Source organism: Monodelphis domestica, chromosome 3 (assembly GCF_027887165.1).
Source record: "Monodelphis domestica isolate mMonDom1 chromosome 3, mMonDom1.pri, whole genome shotgun sequence".
Classification (NCBI taxonomy): domain Eukaryota; kingdom Metazoa; phylum Chordata; class Mammalia; order Didelphimorphia; family Didelphidae; genus Monodelphis; species Monodelphis domestica.
Genome location: NC_077229.1, coordinates 5,249,900 through 5,269,908, shown reverse-complemented (window position 1 = coordinate 5,269,908; position 20,009 = coordinate 5,249,900). Strand labels below are relative to the sequence as shown.

Genomic DNA, 20,009 nt, shown 5'->3' with positions numbered 1-20,009 from the left:
TCCACCCTAATCATGCTGTATTTTAGAAGAACTGATTTAGCCATTTCCAGATTAGTAACAATGGAGATACTTGGTCTACAAGAATCAGGTCTTGGGAATTCTACATTTCTCCACCCTAATTAGTTTGACAAGGTCAGGAATGTCTACACTGGAAGGGTAAAGAGGTCAGAGATAGGAAATACTCCACTCTTACGTGCTTTGAAATTGACCCATCAACAAATATCATCTGCAATGGGGATAAACTAAATCCATTCCCATTAAGATTAGGAGTGAAACAAGGATGCCCATTATCACCTCTATTATTTGACATTGTATTAGAAACACTAGCAGTAGCAATTAGAGAAGAAAAAGAAATTGAAGGCATTAAAATAGGCAAGGAGGAGACCAAATTATCGCTCTTTGCAGATGACATGATGGTCTACTTAAAGAATCCTAGAAATTCAACCAAAAAGCTAATCGAAATAATCAACAACTTTAGCAAAGTTGCAGGATACAAAATAAACCCACATAAGTCATCATCATTTCTATATAATTCCAACAGAGCTCAGCAGCAAGAACTAGAAAGAGAAATCCCATTCAAAATTACCTTAGACAAAATAAAATACTTAGGAATCTATTTGCCGAGACAAACACAGGAACTATATGAACACAACTACAAAACACTTTCCAACAACTAAAACTAGACTTGAACAATTGGAAGAACATTAACAGTTCATGGGTAGGATGAGCCAATATAATAAAAATGACCATCCTACCCAAACTCATCTATCTATTTATCTCATGGGCTGGGGGAGGAGCTGAGGGAGACCCTCCTCAGCTGGCTCAGAGACCCAGGAGACCCTGAGGAAGCAGCTGTTTCCCCCCAGATCCTCTCTGGACCACCTACCCCACAGTCACTGGCTCAGGCTCTTATTCTCTGGATTCCACAGTGGGGAAACTGAGGCAAAGGCTGGAGAAGGGCTGTGGCTAGGCTCCCCCATCCGGTCAGTATCTGAGACCATGTTTGAGCCCAGATCTTGGGGTTCCAGGCAGGAGGGAAGCCCCCATGTCACCTGATTCCTCCACCTGGAGATGGGGTTGGCCCCTCCTTTGGGGAGCCCCTGGGGTCCCCCCAAAGCAGGAGCAGCAGGATGTTCAGAGGGAGCCCTGGAGGAGGGGAACCTGGGAGGGGGGCCTGGGCCTGGGCTGTCAGCTGCTGCCCTCTGCCTCAGTTTCCTTTTGTGTCAGAAGGGGGGAATCTTAGTGCCACTGTTAGGGTCCGTTTAGGGGCCAAAGGAACAGAACAGACGCTGCAATCTGCACAGAGAGGTAGTTTATTGTAACACACTTCCACAAGCGTAGGGAGGATCCCAAGGCAGGTCCTCCCTGAAGCAAATTTAAGGCAGGCTTATATACCCATGGAGTTTACCAAGGGTCAATATGGTTATCGCACAAGGTGGAGGGGTCAAGGTGTTTATCACACGGGGTGGGGAGGTCAAGGTGTTCATCACGTAGGGTTCGTTGGTTTAGAGGGGGCGCTTATCTATGCTGGGTACATTGGCTTAGGAAGGGTGCTTATCTGCCCTGGGTTCGTTGGCCTAGTTCCCTTTCATTCCACACTTTTTTTTTCCCTAGCGGCTTGGGGTCCCTGAGGCCCATGGTTGTTGGGTGATTACCATGGCTGGGGGTGGTTGGGCCTGTGAACCTTTGGGCAGTGCCTGCGTTAGGAGTAGTGGTACCTGTCTTCTAAGGAGGTTGAGTATCAGGGTGACCAGCGGTGGACCCCCAATAAGTAGGATTAGGATGACGAGTAGGATGCCTTCGATCGTGACAATGAGGCTGGTTAGCCATGGGGAGAAATCGAACCATCCATGGGAAGACAGTGTAGCCCACGGTTTAGACTCTCTATCTCTCTGCCTCTTTTCGAGGTTCTTTCTGATGGTGGCTAAGTTGCTCCGGATAACTCCAGAGTGATTAGCATAAAAACAGCATTCTTCCCCCAAAGCGGCACAGAGGCCTCCTTCCTTAAGGAAGAGGAGGTCCAGTCCCCTTCTATTCTGCAGCACTACTTCGGCTAGGGAGCTGTGTGACTGTTCTAGGAACTTAATGGAGTCCTCAAGGCGCTTAATGTCGCTATCTATTGAGGCCAGGACGGGTTGCAACCCAACCTCTTGGTAGACGAGGGCCCCTATTCCTGTGGCTGCTTCTGTTACCCCTAAGATAGCTGCTATAGTCAGGCCTACGGCTGCCCTTTTCTGGCGGTGGGTTGCATGTTCCAGAGCCCCGGGGATCTCGTCTTCTGAGTGGTAAAGGACTCTGGGGACAATGACAGCTGCTACGCAGAACTCCTGGCCCGTGTTTAGGTATGCGACGGAGACACATCGTTGTAGTCCGGAATAATAACATACCCATCGCGTACCGGTGGGAGGTCGGAGATATGAGTTGGCAGGTACGGAACCTAAAGCCATGTTGGTGGCACAGAGGGAGGTGTAGATCTTCTGATCGGTGGGTTTGGGTCAGCCCACACAAAGTCCTTTTCCCTCCATTTCCACAGTAACCCCGACGGTGGTATCCATCCAGTTGCAATTAGAATCTTGAATGGAGTCTCCTGGGTCGAGTATGGTTAGGTTGGAGGGGGCTAGGTTATGGCCATGGCCCGAGAGGTACGAGGATGGGGTAAGGCACAACCAGCAGGAGGAAGTGAGATTTGGCCAGGTGTTATTTAGGGCTAGGAAGGTGCCATCGAGTAAATCGAGGTATGGGTCCAGTCTGGGGTTCGAATCGAGGTATGGGTCCAGTCTGGGGTTCGAATTCCCAGCTGCGTGGGTGAGGGGTAAGGGAAGTATCAGGATGATCGGGAACCGGGTCTTGGTTAGGGCAAGGAAGGGGATTGCCGCGAGGAGCAGGGGGGGTAGGGAGCCAATATCCGTGGCGGTGGACCTCGGAGGGGTAAAGGTTGGTGGGGGGGTAGGGGTAGGGGGGTTGGTGAGGGGATGGGGTTCAAAGGACCACTGCCCTTCAAAGGGGTCCCAAAAGATGTGCTCGTCGGGGGGGGGTTCAGTGGGGGGGATCCATATGGGGGATGGTGGCGCATTGGGCAGCCAATCAGCCAGTATCTTGAGGAGCTTTTGGCTCGATTCCGACGAATCTCCTGTATAGGGCTGGATGTAATGCCCCGTAATGTTTCTGATGACGGCCATAGCGGTCCCCGTGCATGAGGAGCTGGCATACTGATACCATGTGACTACCCTGCAGGTCGGGGCGGGCGTGGGTGGGTCCGGGGGGGCAGGTGTTGTTTTCCTAAGCCTAGTCTTGGGCTCTGGTTGCCGGGGCAGACTCTGCAGTGGTCCCATGCTGTGAGAGGCGGTGACTGCTCTTTTCATAATCCTGAAGATGGTCCCAATGTTTCTTCTCCCCCTTGCATATTTCCTGAGGCCCCAAGTTCGTCCATACAACCAGGTCCCGGATGTTGGTTGGAGGACCGTAAAGTTGAGGTGGGTACACTGGCGGGGTGGGGGGTGACAGGCAAGTCTGATAAGGGGGTCCTGTTCCGGCGGGACCCAGGAGGGACTGCCCGTTACTGCAGTTTCGCAGCCCCAGTGATGACAGTAAAACTGGCCCGGGGAGTTGCAATAAGGCTTTTCCGGGTTGTGACTAGGACATGCGTAATATGACCCGCCGGTGCCCCACTGGTTACACGGGGGGCCCTTGGGTCCGCTGATTCCATAGGGGAATAGTCTGCACACTTCGATTGTAAGGGTCGGGGTCAGTGGCGTGGTGGTGGTGGCAAGGGTGACCCACTTGGTATGGGTGGTGGTCCACCCGGCTGGCCGGTAATAGACATATAAGCACGTTAAGGTCCAAGTGGCCAGCCTGTGGGGGTTCACGTCCCTCCATGGTCTGAAGGTTCGGGTAGTGGTGGTCTCGACGGGAACGGTGGTCTTGACAGGAACAGTGGTCTCGACAGGAACGGTGGTCTCGGCGGGAGCAGTGGTCTCGGCAGGAACGGTGGTCTCGGCGGGAGCAGTGGTCTCGACGGGAACAGTGGTATTGGCAGGAACAGTGGTCTCGGCAGGAACGGCGGTTTCGTCTTGAGCCATCCAGAAGACGCAATCTCCCGAGTCGTCCCAGGCCAAGCAGGCAGCATTGGGGAAGGGGGTCCAGGGGATTAGGGGGGGGCATACTTCTGGGTAGCGAACAAGTTTTACGGAGTTCCGGATGCTGCACCACAATACGCAACTGGGGCCTTGGTCTCGACTGCGTATGGAAGTGTATCCCTCTGGGCACTGCGTCAGAGATGGGGAGGTGAATGCAATGTTACGGAGGAGGAGGGCTATGGTTAACGAGAGGAGGTAGAGCCTCTCAGCCATTAGGTTCGGCTAAGCGTCAGCTTCAGAGGGTTGTGGGGGTGGATCTTGGCTTGCCACTCTGGGCTTGGTGCTGCGGTGGGTCGAGCGTGCGAGTGGTGGATCCAGGGGCCTATCCCGTCCACCTTGATAGCTGAGGGGGTAGTCGGCAAGATCACATACGGTCCCTTTCACCTGGGTTGGAGAGTTTCCTTCCGATGTCTCTTGACCAGCACCCAGTTGCCGGGCTGGAGGTTGTGTGGCTCAGCAGGGGGCGGCTGGAACCTGGCGTGAAGACGTGGCCACAGATCCTTATGTATCTTGTTCCGTGGAGAAGTCCCAGTCAGGTCGGTTAGAGGGGAAGGCGGCCTCAAGCCGCACGTTGTCAGTGGTGGGGCGGCCGTCGTCTCCTAAAATCAGCTTACGTCCCTCTACTAGGATTCTGTCGCGCTCCTCGCCGGTAAAAAGGGTGCGAAGGAGCTGCTGACAGTCATCCCAGGTGGGGCTGTGGGTTAAGAAGACAGACTCCAAGAGGTCTATAAGTTTCTGAGGGTGTTCTGAGAAAGGGGGGTTCTGATGTTTCCAATTATATAAGTCAGAGGAGGTGAAGGGCCCGTATTGGTGCATTAAGGGTCCTCCTGGGACCATTGGTCCTACTGCCCAGACAGGGAGGGCCATCGTGGAGGATGGTTGGGCGGCTTCCTCCTGCGGGGGGGGGGGGGGGGCGTCCCCTCGTCCGGTGGGCTGGGGGAGGAGAGGGTGGTCTCAGGGGTGGTGCTTGGGCTTCCCCTGGGGGATGGGGGTAAAAAGGGGGCTGGTGGATTATAGGGGGGTGGTAGGGGAAGATCCAACAGAGGCTCTTCAGGGGCTGGGAGGACGGGGGGTGCCGAGGGGTCCGGCTGTTTGACCCCAGAGGTGGCGGCGGCTCGTTGGTCTAGGGTGAGTGCTGAGGCCTGAATCAGGTCCGTGTAGGGCTGGAGCCAAGGTGGGGGATCTTGGGCTAGGGATTGCCATGTGAGGACGTACGGCATTTGGTCGGGGTGCCCCTCCTTCCCGGGGAGGAGGATCCTCGCCATCACGGCTGAAATTATGGCCTTATCCCACGTACCCCCGAAGGGCCAGCCTACTCCAAATGTGGGCCATTCCACGTTAATGAAGGTTTGGAGTTTTCCTTTCTTTACCTCTAATCCTATGCTTGTGGCCCTATTTTTAAAATCCCCAAAATGGTGGAGGACCAGGTCGATAGGCTGGCTTTGAGAGTTTCCCATTCTTGTGTAGTGAAAGTGAGACGAAAGATGAGGAGGCAGATAAGGAGAGAAAGGAAGGTGAGAGATATAAGGCCACGCGTGGTGAAAAAGAATTCAAGGGGACTGTCAGCCGAGTTGGTGTTCCTGCGACGGGGGGGGGGGGGGGGGGTAGCCCAAACAAATTAAGGTTAAATTTGGGCCTTCCCATGTGCCGGCGGCCGAGTGAGGCGTCCCTCAGTCGATGCGCCGGCGTGGGACTCAAACCCACCTAACAGCAAGTGGGACTTTTAACCCACTGAAAGACTGTGGCCTCAGGACTCGAACCTGGGGCCAGTAGTGGGACTTTAACCCACTGAAAGACTGTGGCCTCAGGACTCGAACCTGGGGCCAGTACCTGCAGGATTTTGTGGGGTATGCGTTGGGGAGGGAAGGGCGCCTCTTCCCGTATCCAACACCCCATTTATCGTAGTGTCGAGCTGAGACTCGAACTCAGGACACTGCGAAAGGACTCGAACCTAGATTTGGTAGAAACCGAAACTAGCGGGTAGGGTTTGGAGGGGGTAGCGGGAGGGGTGAATGGGATGGCATTCGCTTCCTCGGTTTCCCGGCTGGGCCCCTGCTGGGGAGACAGAACCGCGGTACCGCCAAGTCCACACTCAGAAACAGGTCTGGAGTTCAACCGAGTCGCAGGCAAGCCCTCACCCCGGAACGGAGTGGACCCGTGACGCTTAGGACAGGTGTGTCGTGTAAACCCCGACCAGGAGCACAGTGTGCCACCCTTTGCCTGTATGCGTTTCACGGGGTTTTCCTCCAGCTATAAAGTATGCCACGCTCTCTCATTCACTCACACACTCAAGCCCAGAACCCCGCAGTTTCGGTTTCAAAAAAAGCCAATAGGGGTCCCGGAGGCTTACCTGCTCGGTGTGGGTCTCCTGCTCTCTGTCTGTGGTTCCTGGACTCCCTGGGGACGAGCCCCCATATGTTAGGGTCCGTTTAGGGGCCAAGGAACAGAACAGACGATGCAATCCGCACAGAGAGGTGGTTTATTGTGACTCACTTCCACACGCGCAGGGAGGAGCCCAAGGCAGGTCCTCCCCGAAGCAAATTTAAGGCAGGCTTATATACCCTTGGGGCTGACCAGGGGTCCATGTGGTTATGGCACAGGGTGGAGGGGTCAAGGTGGTTATCACACGGGGTGGGGAGGTCAAGGTGTTCATCACGTAGGGTTCGTTGCTTTAGAGGGGGCGCTTATCTATGCTGGGTACATTGGCCTAGGAAGGGTGCTTATCTGCCCCGGGTTCGTTGGCCTAGTTCCCTTTCACCACCTCCACAGGCCCTGAGGAGCAGAGATCCCTGGACTGCTCAGTCAGTCAGTCAGGTCAGTAGACACTTATTAGGCACCTGCTCTGTGCCAGGCCCCATCCTGAGGCAGCTTCCAGTCTAAGGAAGAAGCTGGCAGGGCAGGAAGGGGAAATGGGGGGAGGGGGTGAAGGCTGCAGCCCCCCAGGGTGGGGAACACCACACAGGTGCCGAGGCAGGAGGACTCCATTTCCCAGAAGGCCCCTGTCATGCCATCATGCAAGTTTTGGCCTCCCCTGTGGAGGACTCCATTTCCCAGAATGCCGGTTCCCTGACTTCTCCCTAGTCTTGGCTCCTCCCCACTGTGGCAGCCGCAGGGCATGCTGGGAACCTCACGTGGGCGTGCGCGGTCTCAACTCTTGGAAAAGTCTCTGGTGATTTTCTTGGACCTTTGCCTAGGTGAGAGGGGGAGCGGAGGGAGTCATTGGCCGGGGGCGGGCCGGGGTTCCCTCCTCGACCTGCTCTGGCAGCTGAGACTTTCTGCTCCGAACTCCTTGGATGAGGGGAGGGGTAAAGAAACCTGGGGGGCGGGGCGCGTGCGCACGTGACAGGAGAGGCTGGAGGTGAGCCCGGGCCGCCTGTAAATGTGGGGGAGGGGCTGCCTCCGCGCCTGTCCGTCATTTTAAAGGACCCCAGAAAAGGGACAAATACAGAAGTGCCCGACTCAGGCCGGAGCCATGGCGAGGCTTTGTCCCTCCCTGGGAGGAGAGAGAAGGGATCGCCAGCCCCGGAGCCTCGAGGCAGCTGGGGGAGGGGCTGGGCGGGCCCTTCACCCAGGGGTACGACCTCCTGCCAACATGAAGCTGGTCGGGGTCCAGCGGGGCTGGGTGGTTCCTGTGCTCACATGCCAGGAAAAGAGCCCGATCCTGGGCACTGAGGAAATGCCAGCACGCCCTCCCCCTCCCCCACCTGATGCCCGGCTCCCCTCCAGGCTAACCCTTACCCCTCCCCTCCAGCAGGCTCCATCAATCCACCCAGTGCAGTTTCTGAATGGAATGAAGCCAGAGATGGTGGCAGAGGGGGAGGGGAGGCTTCTGCCTGGCCATTCTAAAGCCATTTCCCAGCCTGAGGCTCCCTGTGCCCCCTCTCCCCCAGACGCTGCCCTGAGGCCAGGGAAGGGCCTGGGAGCCCCTAGGAGCCCTCCTCCTCTCTCCTTCCCCCCAGGCGCACACAGGGGAAGTCTGCCCCCCTCGGGGCTGCCACCCCTTGAAGGACTCCAGGATGGCCCTGCAGAGAGCCGGCAGCCAGAGGGATGCCCCCCATCCCCACCCCGAGGCCCCCCTCCCAGATGAATCCAGCAGAACTCAGAGCTGTGTCTCTGCCAGGTCTCCAGGGGCGCCGTCACTGCTTGTGCCCAGGGGAAGCTCCAGGTTCAGCCCTGGCTGCCCCCCATCCACTGTGTTCTGGGATTTCCTGGCCTCCAGCGCCCCTGCCAGGATGAGCTGCCCAAGTTCCACCAGACAGGCCCAGGCGCTGCCATTCCTTCATCCTCCCCCCAGTGCTACATCTCTAGTTATCAGAATGCTCATAAGAGGATATTTTGGGTGCTTTCACTGACTTCAGGAGCCCTCACAGAAGCTGGTTGGGGAGGACAGAAAGCTGCCGGGACAGTGAAAACGTTCACAACAGGAGGCTCCGGGAGGATGAGGAAGCTGCCCTGGGTCGGGTCACAAATATCAGATAAATACAGGAGTATCAGCCTTACGGGAATGACTTGAACCCTGGCCAACCCTCTTCCAGGGCACAGACAGTGTGGAGGATGTTGGGCTCCCCTCAATGGGCAGCAGATGCTGTGGGACACCAGCAGCCACTCAGGCTGGGCTGAGCAGGGATGCTGTGGCTGTTGGTGGCCCGGAGTGCCTGCAGAGGTTCTGGCTCAGCACCCTCCTGCTCATGACCTTTGCTGGAGTGACGCATCTGTCTGGGAGGGCAGGTGTGGAAGGCAAAGATCTCTCCTAAAATGTCCAGAGTGCTTAGAGCAGTGCCTTTACCATGGGCAGGATGTGAGAGAAAACATGAGAAAGCCAGGAAGAACTTACTCTCTTGGGGTGCACAGATTGGGGTTCATTTATTTTTTTTAACTTCTTAGGATCTTCTTAGGATCCATACTGTGTATTGCTTCCAAGGCAGAAGAGCAGCAAAGGCTAGGCAATGGGGGTAGACAACAGGGGTGAATGACTTGCCCAGGGTCACACAGCTTGGTCACACAGATTTGAACCCAGGAATTCCCATTTCTAGACCTGGCTCTCCATCCACTGAGCCTGTAGCTGCCCGCAGCTACACATTAATATTTTCGTGGGTGGACAGCTGAGAAGGAAAATGGGTAAAGGGGACAGACAGATAGACAGACAGACAAAGGAAGAAAGACTCAGAGACAAGGAGTTAAACACCGGCCTCCCTCTTTGCGTGTTCCTCTTGATGGTGTTCTAGAGAGAGGGAGCTGCACATGTTCCCACACTTTCATTGAAGAGTCCAGGAATGTCGAGGGGGATGTGGCTGATGAACATACGACATGGCGTAGCATTGAACACTGGCTCCATTAACAACCATGTGATCCTAGAGGAGGAGATTAATCAAACGTGGGACTCGGTATGGGATGTGGTCTGAAAGGACGTAGTTGGACTCTGTGGCAGCTAATGTCCTGCCCAGGAATTCTTTTGACCTTTGGCCTGAAGATTTGGACGTACGATGATCAAGAAGTAAGGTGACCCTGTGTCTGGTATAGGAGCACTTGGGTTACAACATCTCTACATCAGTAATACTCCCACGATGACAATATCTTGAAGTAATAACCCTAACCCTAAACCTTGAGGCACCCATCAGTGCCTCCCCCTTTTCACCCCTATTGAATATCTGGAAGTATCTTACATCTTACACAAGGCAGATGCCATTGTCTTAGTGAGAAAGTGGTTTTGGCCTCCTTGTCTGTGTGCAAGGGTCTCAGGGATCCAGGGACCATCCTTTGGGCACCATTGTTCTAGGTCATAGAGAGCCACTTTAGGGGCAGGACCTGCCAGGTTCAGGAGAGCTGGCATACAAAGCCCCAGACCCAATAGCTACATGGGGTGGTGGCTCCTTGGGAATGAGCATAGGACCATTGGTTTTGGGGAGGATGCACTGGAGAGATTCTCCCCCAGGGACTTTGGTTCCTGCAGACCCGAGTTCTGGGCATCTCCCAGCATTCTGTCTCTTTAGTCTGCTGTTGGACAGATGCCAGGTTTTCGGGGCATTTCTTCATGTCAGGACACCTGGATGAGTGATGATGGGCTGGGAGAGTTGACCCTGCTTGTGATCTCTGACACGACTGAAATTCCCCCGACGTGGTGTTTCTTCCTTCTTTTTTCTTACCATTTCTTTTTAGTTTTAAAATATGGAACATAATAGAATGTGAACCATAACAATATCGTGCATGTGACTTGTTATAAACACATAATACATTATTATCAATCTGTTTATTGAGAGGTCGTATTCCTGAATTGTTTTTAAACTCTTCTCTTTTGGTATCAATACTGAGTATTGATGCCAAGGCAGAAGAGCAGAGAGGACTGGGCAGTAGGGGTTAAGTGACTTGCCCAGGGTCACACAACTGGGAAGTGTCTGAGGCCAGATTAGAACCAGGATCACCCTTCTCAAGGCCTGGCTCTTAATCCACTGAGCCACCTAGCAGCTCCCAGTATTTCTTAATTTTAAAATAATTTATTGATTGGTCAAGGCAGCCTTACTATCACCCAAAGATTTTCTTGAATTCTCCCAAGATCCTCAAGACTCCTTTCCAGGAATCCTACATATACTGTGGGGAGCCCATCATTCACCTCCTCCCTTGAACATCTCAAGATATCTCTAATTGGAAAATAGCTAATGAGGAGGTCGTCCATCAAACTCCCCACCCATCCCAACCCAGTCAAGGTTCTTTGTGTCTTACCTTCAGGCAGTTCTTGTGAATGGGACACATTCCTTAGACTTCTCAGGAACAAAGAGAATGGAAAAATCTCTAACTGCATGGAGCCTGGCCAAGACTCTGGTCCAGGGCTATAGAGTCAGGAATAGGGTTAGAGGCAGGGGCAGGAATTCTCCCCAATATACAGGGATTCTTCACATGTCCTGGGAGTTATGGATCACCAGAATTGGTGAAAATCCCTGAAGTAGAGGCATTGTATTTATTTTATTATTTATATATATTTTAAGGCTTTCTAAACCCTTCCCACCCTCCTATAAACCTTCTCCACACTCTTATTAACCTTTCCCACAAGCTTATAAACACTGAGCCAATCAGCATCCAGAATACAGAACAGAGCGCTGTAGCTGGTCGTCTTTCATTCCATCAGCCAATAGTGTATAATCTCAGCTGGCAAACGCGTACATACCACGTTTCCATTGTGTACACTATACTGCAGGGCCTGATAGAAAATCATACGGTAGATGGGAGACTAAGTCCTCACATCCCCTGGAATAGAGCTTGGCCCACATCTTTTGGAGAGACTAAAGAAGGAAATGAGATACACTACGAGGGGCCCTGGGGAGTCTCAGAGTTCAGGGTGAATGTCCTGAGGAAAGGAAAGTGAGGTTCTTGGATAGAAGAGAGATGACAGGAGGTGACGTGGATGTTTGAGGAGGGAAGAGAAGTGTGGGGAATAAAATGAAAATGAGACAAACTGAGGCATATTCTCTGAGCAAGACAATTTATTATCAGTGACTGGGAGAGCTGTTAGTCCAGAGGGCCACACTGGCCTCCTCAGCTAAGCTGGCTTGTCTGTGAAGGGCCAGGAAGAGCCCTCTTTCCAGAGAGGTGGCAAAGGGGGAGTTCTGGGTGGTCAGGAATGTCACAGCTGGCTACAGCTAGGAAGCAGGATTGGCTTTCAGTTGTAGATTATCATTGACGTGTTTGCCCACCTTATGAAGGGACCTCGCTTCCAGGGGTGCCAAAAGAAACCTTGGGGTGAGACAGTCCCCAAAGAAAAAAGTGGAAGGCTACATTTTCTAGGTGGCCTCAGAACATGTGTCGAGGGAAGTTCATTCCCTCCCGCTCCTGGAGGGCCAACTGGTTGATCCACATTCTTCACAAACCAGAGTAACATGAAAGTCCATGAATGTCAGTAAAAGAAAGCGGGCAGAGCCAACTTGAGTCTTTGGGACTTGGGGCTGGAGCAGACAGGTGGGGGAGAGAGAAAGATTATTGCAGGTTAGGACACGTGGTTAAGACTTAGAATAAGGAACAGATTTTAAATCTTATCTATCATTTCTATTAATAAACTTTATAAAATAATAACTAGTAGATATATTAATTTTAAATATAACAATGTGCTGAGGAAAATTAGATGGACAGTGTAAGAAAAGGAAAGAGGGCACTTGGCCATGTTTGGAGCCTTCTGAGACTTGGTGAAGTCCTTCCCATCTGGCTGCAGTGTCGGGGTACAGGCTTCTTTTCCAGTAGACTCAATCTCCAATTGTAGGGGAGTCTAGTCTGAGGGGTGGCTCCCTGGGCAATGGCTGGGAGGTGGGATTGTTAGGGCTCCAGGGGTTTAGAATGAGTCCTCTGGAACAGAACAAAAGATCACTCAGAAATTTAGCAAGTTCAATCTTAATAATCATCTTTAATGTCTTCTACCAAACTCAAGGATGGGGGGGGGGGGCGGCAAAGGGAGATAACAGGAGCTCTGCCACTAGGGAATTCCCAGGTGGGAAAATCTGTTCTTGCAACAGCCTGTTCAGTGGCTCCACCCATCCAGGAATGCCCCAAGCTCGGATCTGAATAAAATCCATCAAAGGGCAATGGGTGCACTTTGGGAAATGACAGGGTCCCGGGAAGTAGGCCATGAGGTGAGCCCTCTTCTTTTCTTCTCAGAGGAGCAGAATCCTGGAGGATTCCCACAAAACTTAACAGGATTATTGAGGAAAAAGTTTAAGATTCTCTCTAACCTAGGCTAGAGCACTTCAATGACAATGGCAAGGTCTTGTAGCTAAAGAGAGTGGACAGGACCACCAGACACCCATCCGACTTCATTTGCAACAAGCTAATCAGGAGGCCATGCAGACTCCCAGATGGGAATCTCTCTTTGGAACCCTCAGTCCTGTAATGGAATGATCTGGTAATACCTGAGGAACAATTTGCTTATAAGTGTCTCATTGGCTAGACAACTAGAAAGTACCAATCAGTGTGTTGTGGGGGGCTAGAGGTGAACCCCCTGGGTTTGGGAAGGGTACCTTTTGCAAGAAGGCAAGACTCCATACCTTGGCAGTAAAAAGAGAAAGTTATTCATGTTAAACTTGGCAGGGAGGACAGCAAAGATGGAAAGCTGCCTCCTCAAAGGGCCTAACTCTGGGGGTTTTAAACTCTTTATAGCAGGTGAAACGGGACTTTGTTGATTGTGTCTTATGTCCTGGGCATAGTTTAGGGGGCAAATCAACATCTTAGATTACTATCAATGGATATATGATATGATAAATATGTGTCTCTATGTCCATCTCAAAACCTAGGGGATAATTCTCTCAGAGGTCCTTCCCTTTGGTGTTCAGGGTCTTATCAGAAGTCTGGGATGTTTTAGGGTTAGGAGTCACAGGGATGCAAGGAAGCAAAGGAATTTCCCAGCTTACAGTTTGACCTGAAGCACTTCTCTAATTTGGGGGGTGTTAGGGAAACCTGGAGCCTCACATCTGGTAGGTCCAAAAACCTCATCTACAGTGTAGAGCCAATTCTTATCCCCCAAATTAATCCAATTCATCCCATGGACCTGTTAGTTAGTTAGAACAAAAACAATTAACGGGGCTACAGAATCCAGGAGTCTAATTTCTCTTCAGATGAAAAGATGCCGATGAATTAGAACCACCTACTCACGAGACAGTTGGTGGCTTCTGAAGCTGTTTTCTCAGGGGCTGCATCGAAGGGTATCACAAACATTATGAGGCCACACATGCTTTTGTTTGCTTTTCATATTTACCTTTGCTTTTTTGCTGAATGAGGTGAAACTTTTTCACATTTTCCACGACTCATCTTGGAGGGGGCACCTCCTTGGGACAGCTCTCTTGGGTTTTTTGTTTGTTAAGGCTAGGACTGATCTGGTCACCAATGGGAAACCCAGTGGGGGATTGGACATATGGTTCTGATAGTCTAGCCAACAGCTTTGGATGTCCATTAATCAATTTCCATTCTGTCATTGACAGAGGGGAGTCGCTCCCCACACCTGAAGGTGTGAATATTAAAAACTGTGAAAACTAGGCCAAAATGCCCTAGGCCTGAGCCTAAGAGAGAGCGAGTCAGTCTTTCTCACTCACCACAAGATCGTCTTCAAGCAAGGTTCTTTCCTTAGGAACTGAAATCCTCTCCAACCTGAATTCAATTGCGAACTCCATTCAAAATGGCCTCACTTCAACTCAGAACTCCAACTCCCAAATTACCTTTTACCCCTTCCTTTTAAAGAAATTTTCTCTTATGTCACCTCCCCTAAATTTTCACTTCTACTGTAGAAGCTATTTTCCAGGACTGCCCATTCTTAGTTCTCATCTTCTTTTGTTCTCACCTTCTCTGGTTGGATAAAATCTACTGAGTACTTCACACCTCTTTTGTTAAGCTTGCCTTTTGTAAGTTGCATGACCTTTTAGGTACTAATTTAACCTTTATAGGTACATAGCACCCTTTTGTATTAGATCTAAAAATAGACTTAGCTTAAGGTTCTAGCTTTACTATAAGTGTGAGATAGGGACTTTTCATTGTTCAATCAGGAGTTTGCAACTTTATCTTCCTCTAAGGCACTGTCTGAGTAGGGTGGAGTAATTTTAAAAGTTCCCAATACATTCCTGATCAAGTATCTTCATTGTTAAAAATGAGGAATAGCTTAATCAAATCTTCTAAGTAGAGTCTGAGTAGTTTTAAGATTCTCAATGACCAACCCTCTTTCATCAGCTGCAAACTTATCCTCTTGCCTCAAGATTATTCCTGTCCCCAATGGAGAAGTAACAGAGAAGAACTGAGGTAACTCAGCTCATGGCTTTAGTAAAATGTCTATCAGCAGGGATTGTCTTACCTTTACCAGAGGATGTCCAAATGCAGTACTCTCTGGCCAATCAAAGGAAGACACACCTAAGTTTTTCTCAATTGGGGTCTTTGGCCATGGAGAGAGGCCACTGATTCAATTTGTTGACCATGGTCGTTGAGCTAATAAAATGATCATACTCTGGACTTTGACCTTTGGACGGAGGTGGCCAGAGTACCCATTTTTTGATGTACACATCACTTCTATAAACTCTTATCTCGTCCTGAAAAAGAAAATATTCCCCAGTCTGCCTTTGTCAGAATTTTACTCAACACTCCTGGTAAATAAGCCCAAGGGGACAGGAAGGAGTTGGGATCAAGTGGACCAGGAGCAGAGCTGGCATTCCCAAGTAGAAGGATTTAGGCTACAGTTTGCTCTCTCAGGCTTCTGCTGTTCCAGCCTCTCAGCCAGAAGCAGTGGGCATATTCATCTACTCTCTAATAAGGGAGCAACAAAAATCATTTCGAGTAGCGCCTGGCCTCTGGAGCCAGGGAGGGAGTTTTCTCTCTGCTTTCACATCATGAGACTCAATGTTATGTGGCTCTTTTCTCTGTACTGTGTCTTCTTTGTGAACTTCCGGGACAGAGGAGGGAGACTTTGGAGAGATTTAACACCTTGGTCCCCCACACCTATCATTTATTTTGGATGTAAACTCTTATACCTAAGGGGAGTGCCCTCTAATTGCCTTTTGGCAACAAGTCTATCAATCAATTTTTAATTTTCTCTCTTTCCCTCTCATCCCTAAATTGTTGGAATTCTTTCTATGCAAAGTGCAATGTTTTACATACCTCTAGTAAGAGAAGCTTTAGAGCTATAAGCTACCTATGGGGAATGATTCACTGGGGAGTCCAGACATGCTGGTCTGCCAAAGAATCAAAGGGGGGGATTGTGTGGAGGGAACCCTCTCTCAGGATCATGCCTACCTAACCCTACCTGCATCCCTGCGCTCCTAGAGAGACGTCACTGATGTCACCTAGCATGGGCCACCTGCTTGATTTGGACAAGATTCTGAACTTGATCCAGATGTAAAAAGAAGGAATAAAAGCAACAACCCAGGAAGTGCTCAGGGGCAGTTTTTGGTGACCATGCAAGAAGGTGGCAGCAGGAGAAGCCCATGGTGGGACTTGGATGAAGCTTAAATCTCTTCTACATCTTGATCTATCCAAGTAATCCTAACACACCGAGTCTTTTCAGTTGAACTTTTACAGTTTCCAGAGAAGCCACTGCCTGCCAAGACTTCAGCTCTCCAGAGAAGGGAGGGAGAGTGGCTGGCGTCTCCCAAGAGACTCTCTGGCCCTAAAGAGAGCATTGCCTTTATTATAAGTCCAATGACTTCACGCCTTCTGGATCTCTGTTTGGACAACCCTGACCTGGGGCTGGGATGAGCCAAGTCTTCAGGACATCCAGGAGTCACTGGGCACTTGGGGCCAGGCTTGACCTGGAGCCAGAGAGCCAGGAGGCCTCTGGAGTCAACCCATAAGAAGCAGGCATGGCCAGGCAAAGGGTGTGACTGATGGCAGCCAGGAATGGGTTTGGGAGAGGAAGAAGGGGGCCCCGTTTAAATTGAATTCACACAACAGCCTCTTCTGGTCAGTTCATCGCTTGTGTGGAACTTGAGGGTTCTTTGTTTTTCCTCTAAGACAACGGCTCCGGAGTGAGGGGGGAAGAGACCGGGAGGACTGTGGGCGATTGAGAAATGAGACTTGGAAGAAAGCTAAGGAAGACCTGGGCGGGCTTTGCAAGTGCATCTAAATGATGCGCCTCCCCAGGTAAGGCCTGATTCTTGTCTGTTACCAAGCAAGTGATCACGAGGTGACGTTATAGAAGGAGGTAAAATAACAAACTGATGTTGGGGTGACAAAGGCTGGACGTTTAACAAGAAATACTGAGAAAGGGGCGGAATCAAACCTAGAGGATGTCATTGAATCCTGCCTAGAATCCTGGAAGGAACCCGCCATCATGGCGGCTCTCATCCCCATTCTGTGGTTTGGAAACCGTGGCAGACAGGAGCCAAGGGACTCTTCCAGTTATAGAGGATTAGAACTCGTGTCTCTGACTCCAGATCCAGCATTCCCAACTTCCCTATGGCCAGGCTGCCCTAAAGGGTCCTGGCATTGTTGGGTCTGCTCCACAGCTGAGCCCCCATCAATCTTATTTGGTGATAATGATAAATGCAGATGAATCAGGGTTTTCTTGACCCCATCTCCAGCCTCTAAGCACTCCCCCACACTGCCTCCCCCACTGGTGCCCTCTCTTTAAAGCAATATGGCAGCCCCAGTGCCGAGGCTGTCGTGAACCGCCCCAATTTCCAGACTGGAAGCGGGGCGGGGCAAGGGGACCCCCATGTCCCTCATCTCCTCCGGAACTTCATGGGGCTACAACGGAGGAGCCCATCAGCTGTACTCGAGAACCCTGAGGCAGCAGCGAAACTTTCCCCCCTGAGCAGTCTCACCCTCAGAGCCTTTGGCCAGGCACGTGCCCCTTGGCTGATGCAGAGTGGGTGGGGCGCTCCAGTCAGGTGACCAGCGTCCCCGCCTTCCTTAGGTCACGTGGCCCACATGGGCGAAGAGCTGTCCAGCAGCCAGGAGGGTCTCCTGGGGAGGGAGTGTCCGCGGGAATTCCTTTCTAAGCCAAGCTGTGGAGTCTGGCATTCCGGCAAGGGGCCCGGCCCGCCCCGGCCCATCCCCAATGGGGTTCACCCTGAGTTCGGTTCCACCTGGCTGGGCCCCCTCCGTGTGTGCTCGCGTGTCTGTGTCTCGGCAGCCTCTCCCTGGGGAGGTTCAGAGGACAGTCCAGCCGGCAGCGAGAGAGCCGCTGGGGGCCAAGCCGGGAGCCCAAGTCTGGCCCCTGCCTGGGACCAATGGAAGGCGCTTGTGAATGTTTGCGGAAAAGCTTCTCCGGGTCTCTCCCCACCTGCTCTGGCTTTCATCCAGACCTGGAGGCGGGACCGGCTCTGACAGGCACAGGGAGGCCAGCGAGGAGGCAGGAGGGGGGTGGGGGGATCTGGCCGGAGGAGAACTAAGTTGGGGGCCTGCAGGGAGGACAGGACCCCGCCTGGGGGGGGGCAGTAGGGCGGGGAATGCCTGGAAGCACCAGGAGGGATGTGGGGAAAAGCTCTGGGAAGAAGCTGAGTCCAGGGGCAGCCAGATGGCCCCAAGGATAGAGCCTGCCTGGAGAGCAGAGGTTCTGGGTGCGAATGTGTCCTGGGACACCATGGAGCCCTCCTGAGTCTCCTGGAGTCCAGACTCAGCCCTGACTGTGACACAGAAGGGGAACAACACAGGGGAGAGCTGGGAGAAGGCAGGGTTTGTGCTGGGGAGGGACAGGGAGGAAGAGGGGAGGCCAGGAAGCCCCTGCTGGGGGCAGCCCCCTGCCCTGGGAGTCCTGGCCTGGAATGGGGAGTCTGAAGGCCTGAGAGGAGGCCCCAGGGGGAAAGGCCTTCCTGCTACGGAAGGGCAGGAGCCAGGCTTCTGGGGGCCGGGCCTGGGGTGCCTGACAGAAAGAGCTCCTCCTGGGCTCCTGGGGGCTGGCAGGCCTCGGAGGGCTCCCCAGAGGGTGCTGGACACCCCCTGCTGCCTCCCCTGAGGGCAGGCCCAGTCACCTCCTAGGAGGCCTCCCCGCCTGGGCCTCCCTTTAGGGCTGCCTCCCAGCTCAGCCTGGACAGGCCCAAAGCCTGGAAGAAGGAGAGGCTGGAGTCCAGGGAAGGGCCTGGGAGGCCCTGACACCCCTATCCCAGGGGAGGGCAGACCATGCCCAGCCCAGGCCTGTGTCTTCTCCCCTCCTGAGCCCCAGAGACAGCAGAGAGGAATTCAGAGCAGCAGCCCCAGGCCTGAGGCCAGCAAGCAAAGGAAGAATCACGTAGGGAGAGAAACCCTTTCAGGGCTGGTAGCCCCTCAGTGTCTGCTAGAGCTCAGGGCCTGGAGTCCTGGAGGCCTGAGATTTCCCCCTGCAGGACCCTGGACAAGTCACTCTAGCCTGCTTGCCTCAGTTTCCTCCCCTGTCCAATGGGCTGCAGGAGGCGAGGACCAAGCCGCCCAGCCTCTCTGTGACTTGGGGCACTTCACAAAGGGTGTCCAGACACCAGAAGTTCAGTGAAATGGAGCCAACACTTATTTATTAATCTATGCATCAATAAATGTGCCTCGGTGGCCCCAAAGTGAAGTTACAGACAGTGTTGTAGGGAAAGTGAGCTCAGTGTGGACAGTGAAACGTGGCCTCTGACCAGGGCCAGCAGGCCTCACCTTACATTTGCCTGATGTGCCATTAGTGGGGATGGGGTTGCCCAAACAGAAGGAGCAACAGGATACTCGAGAGATCCCTGGAGAAGGGGAATGTGGGAGGTGGGCCTGGGCTGTCAGCTGCTGCCCTCTGCCTCAGTTTCCTTCTCTGTCAGAAGGGGGGGTGCAAGAGCCACCTCCCCAGGCCTTAGGGAGCAGAGATCCATGGATTGATCAGTCAATAGACACTTATTAGGCAACTGCTGTGTGCCAGGCTTTGGCCTATAGAATCAGCAGCTGGCCATGGGGGGAGAAGGCTACAGCCCCCCCCAGTGGGGAACAATTTCTTTATGACCCCTCCCCCACCAATCCTCTAAACCCAGCCGCCAAAGCAACAGGACTCCATTGCCCAGAGTGCCTCTGTCAAGACTTTACGTATGCTTCCCTGTAGAAAACGGCATTTCCCAGAATGCCTGGTTTAGACAACTCTTGGCACATCCCCTTGTGTCACCCCGGGGCATTCTGGGAATCTCACCTGGGCACTTTCTTGCTCCTGGGCGGCTCACAGTCGTGGTTCTTGGACTTTTCCTGGTAAGGAAGGGGGTGGGTAGCGGCCGCAGTGCGCAGGCGCAGCCCCGACTCCCTTCTTTGACTGCTGAGACTTTCTGCTCCAGAACTCCTGGGAGGCGGGAAGACCCCAGTTCACGGGTTCCGGGTCTCTGAACTTGTGCCTGTGGGACAAGAGAGGCGGGGCCGGAGCCCGGGGCAGCCCCTGTAAGTGGTTGGGGGAGGGGCTGTCTCCCTGTCTGTCTCTCACTTTAGAGGCCCCTAGAA

General features: G+C 52.7%; 1 protein-coding gene and 1 long non-coding RNA gene across 3 annotated transcripts in view; one reads left to right on the top strand and one right to left on the bottom strand.

The window, feature by feature from the left end:
* The first annotated feature begins 7,238 nt into the window (after nucleotides 1-7,238).
* Nucleotides 7,239-20,009, top strand: part of LOC100618836 (zinc finger protein OZF-like) — a 28,221-nt gene continuing 15,450 nt past the window's right edge. The window contains exon 1 of one of the 2 annotated variants that reach the window (XM_016432951.2): nucleotides 7,239-7,330. In XM_016432951.2, the coding sequence (XP_016288437.1) occupies nucleotides 7,252-7,330 (79 nt within the window). In that variant the 5' untranslated portion in view covers nucleotides 7,239-7,251. Of the gene's footprint in view, nucleotides 7,331-19,821; nucleotides 19,950-20,009 lie in introns of those variants that run through there. The other variant, XM_056820342.1, reaches the window with a different exon arrangement.
* On the bottom strand, nucleotides 11,594-19,841 carry LOC103093191 (uncharacterized). The gene is made up of 2 exons (XR_008917127.1): nucleotides 19,711-19,841; nucleotides 11,594-12,464 (listed from the first exon to the last, which is right to left on the bottom strand). It is a non-coding gene; the product is annotated as an uncharacterized LOC103093191 (long non-coding RNA).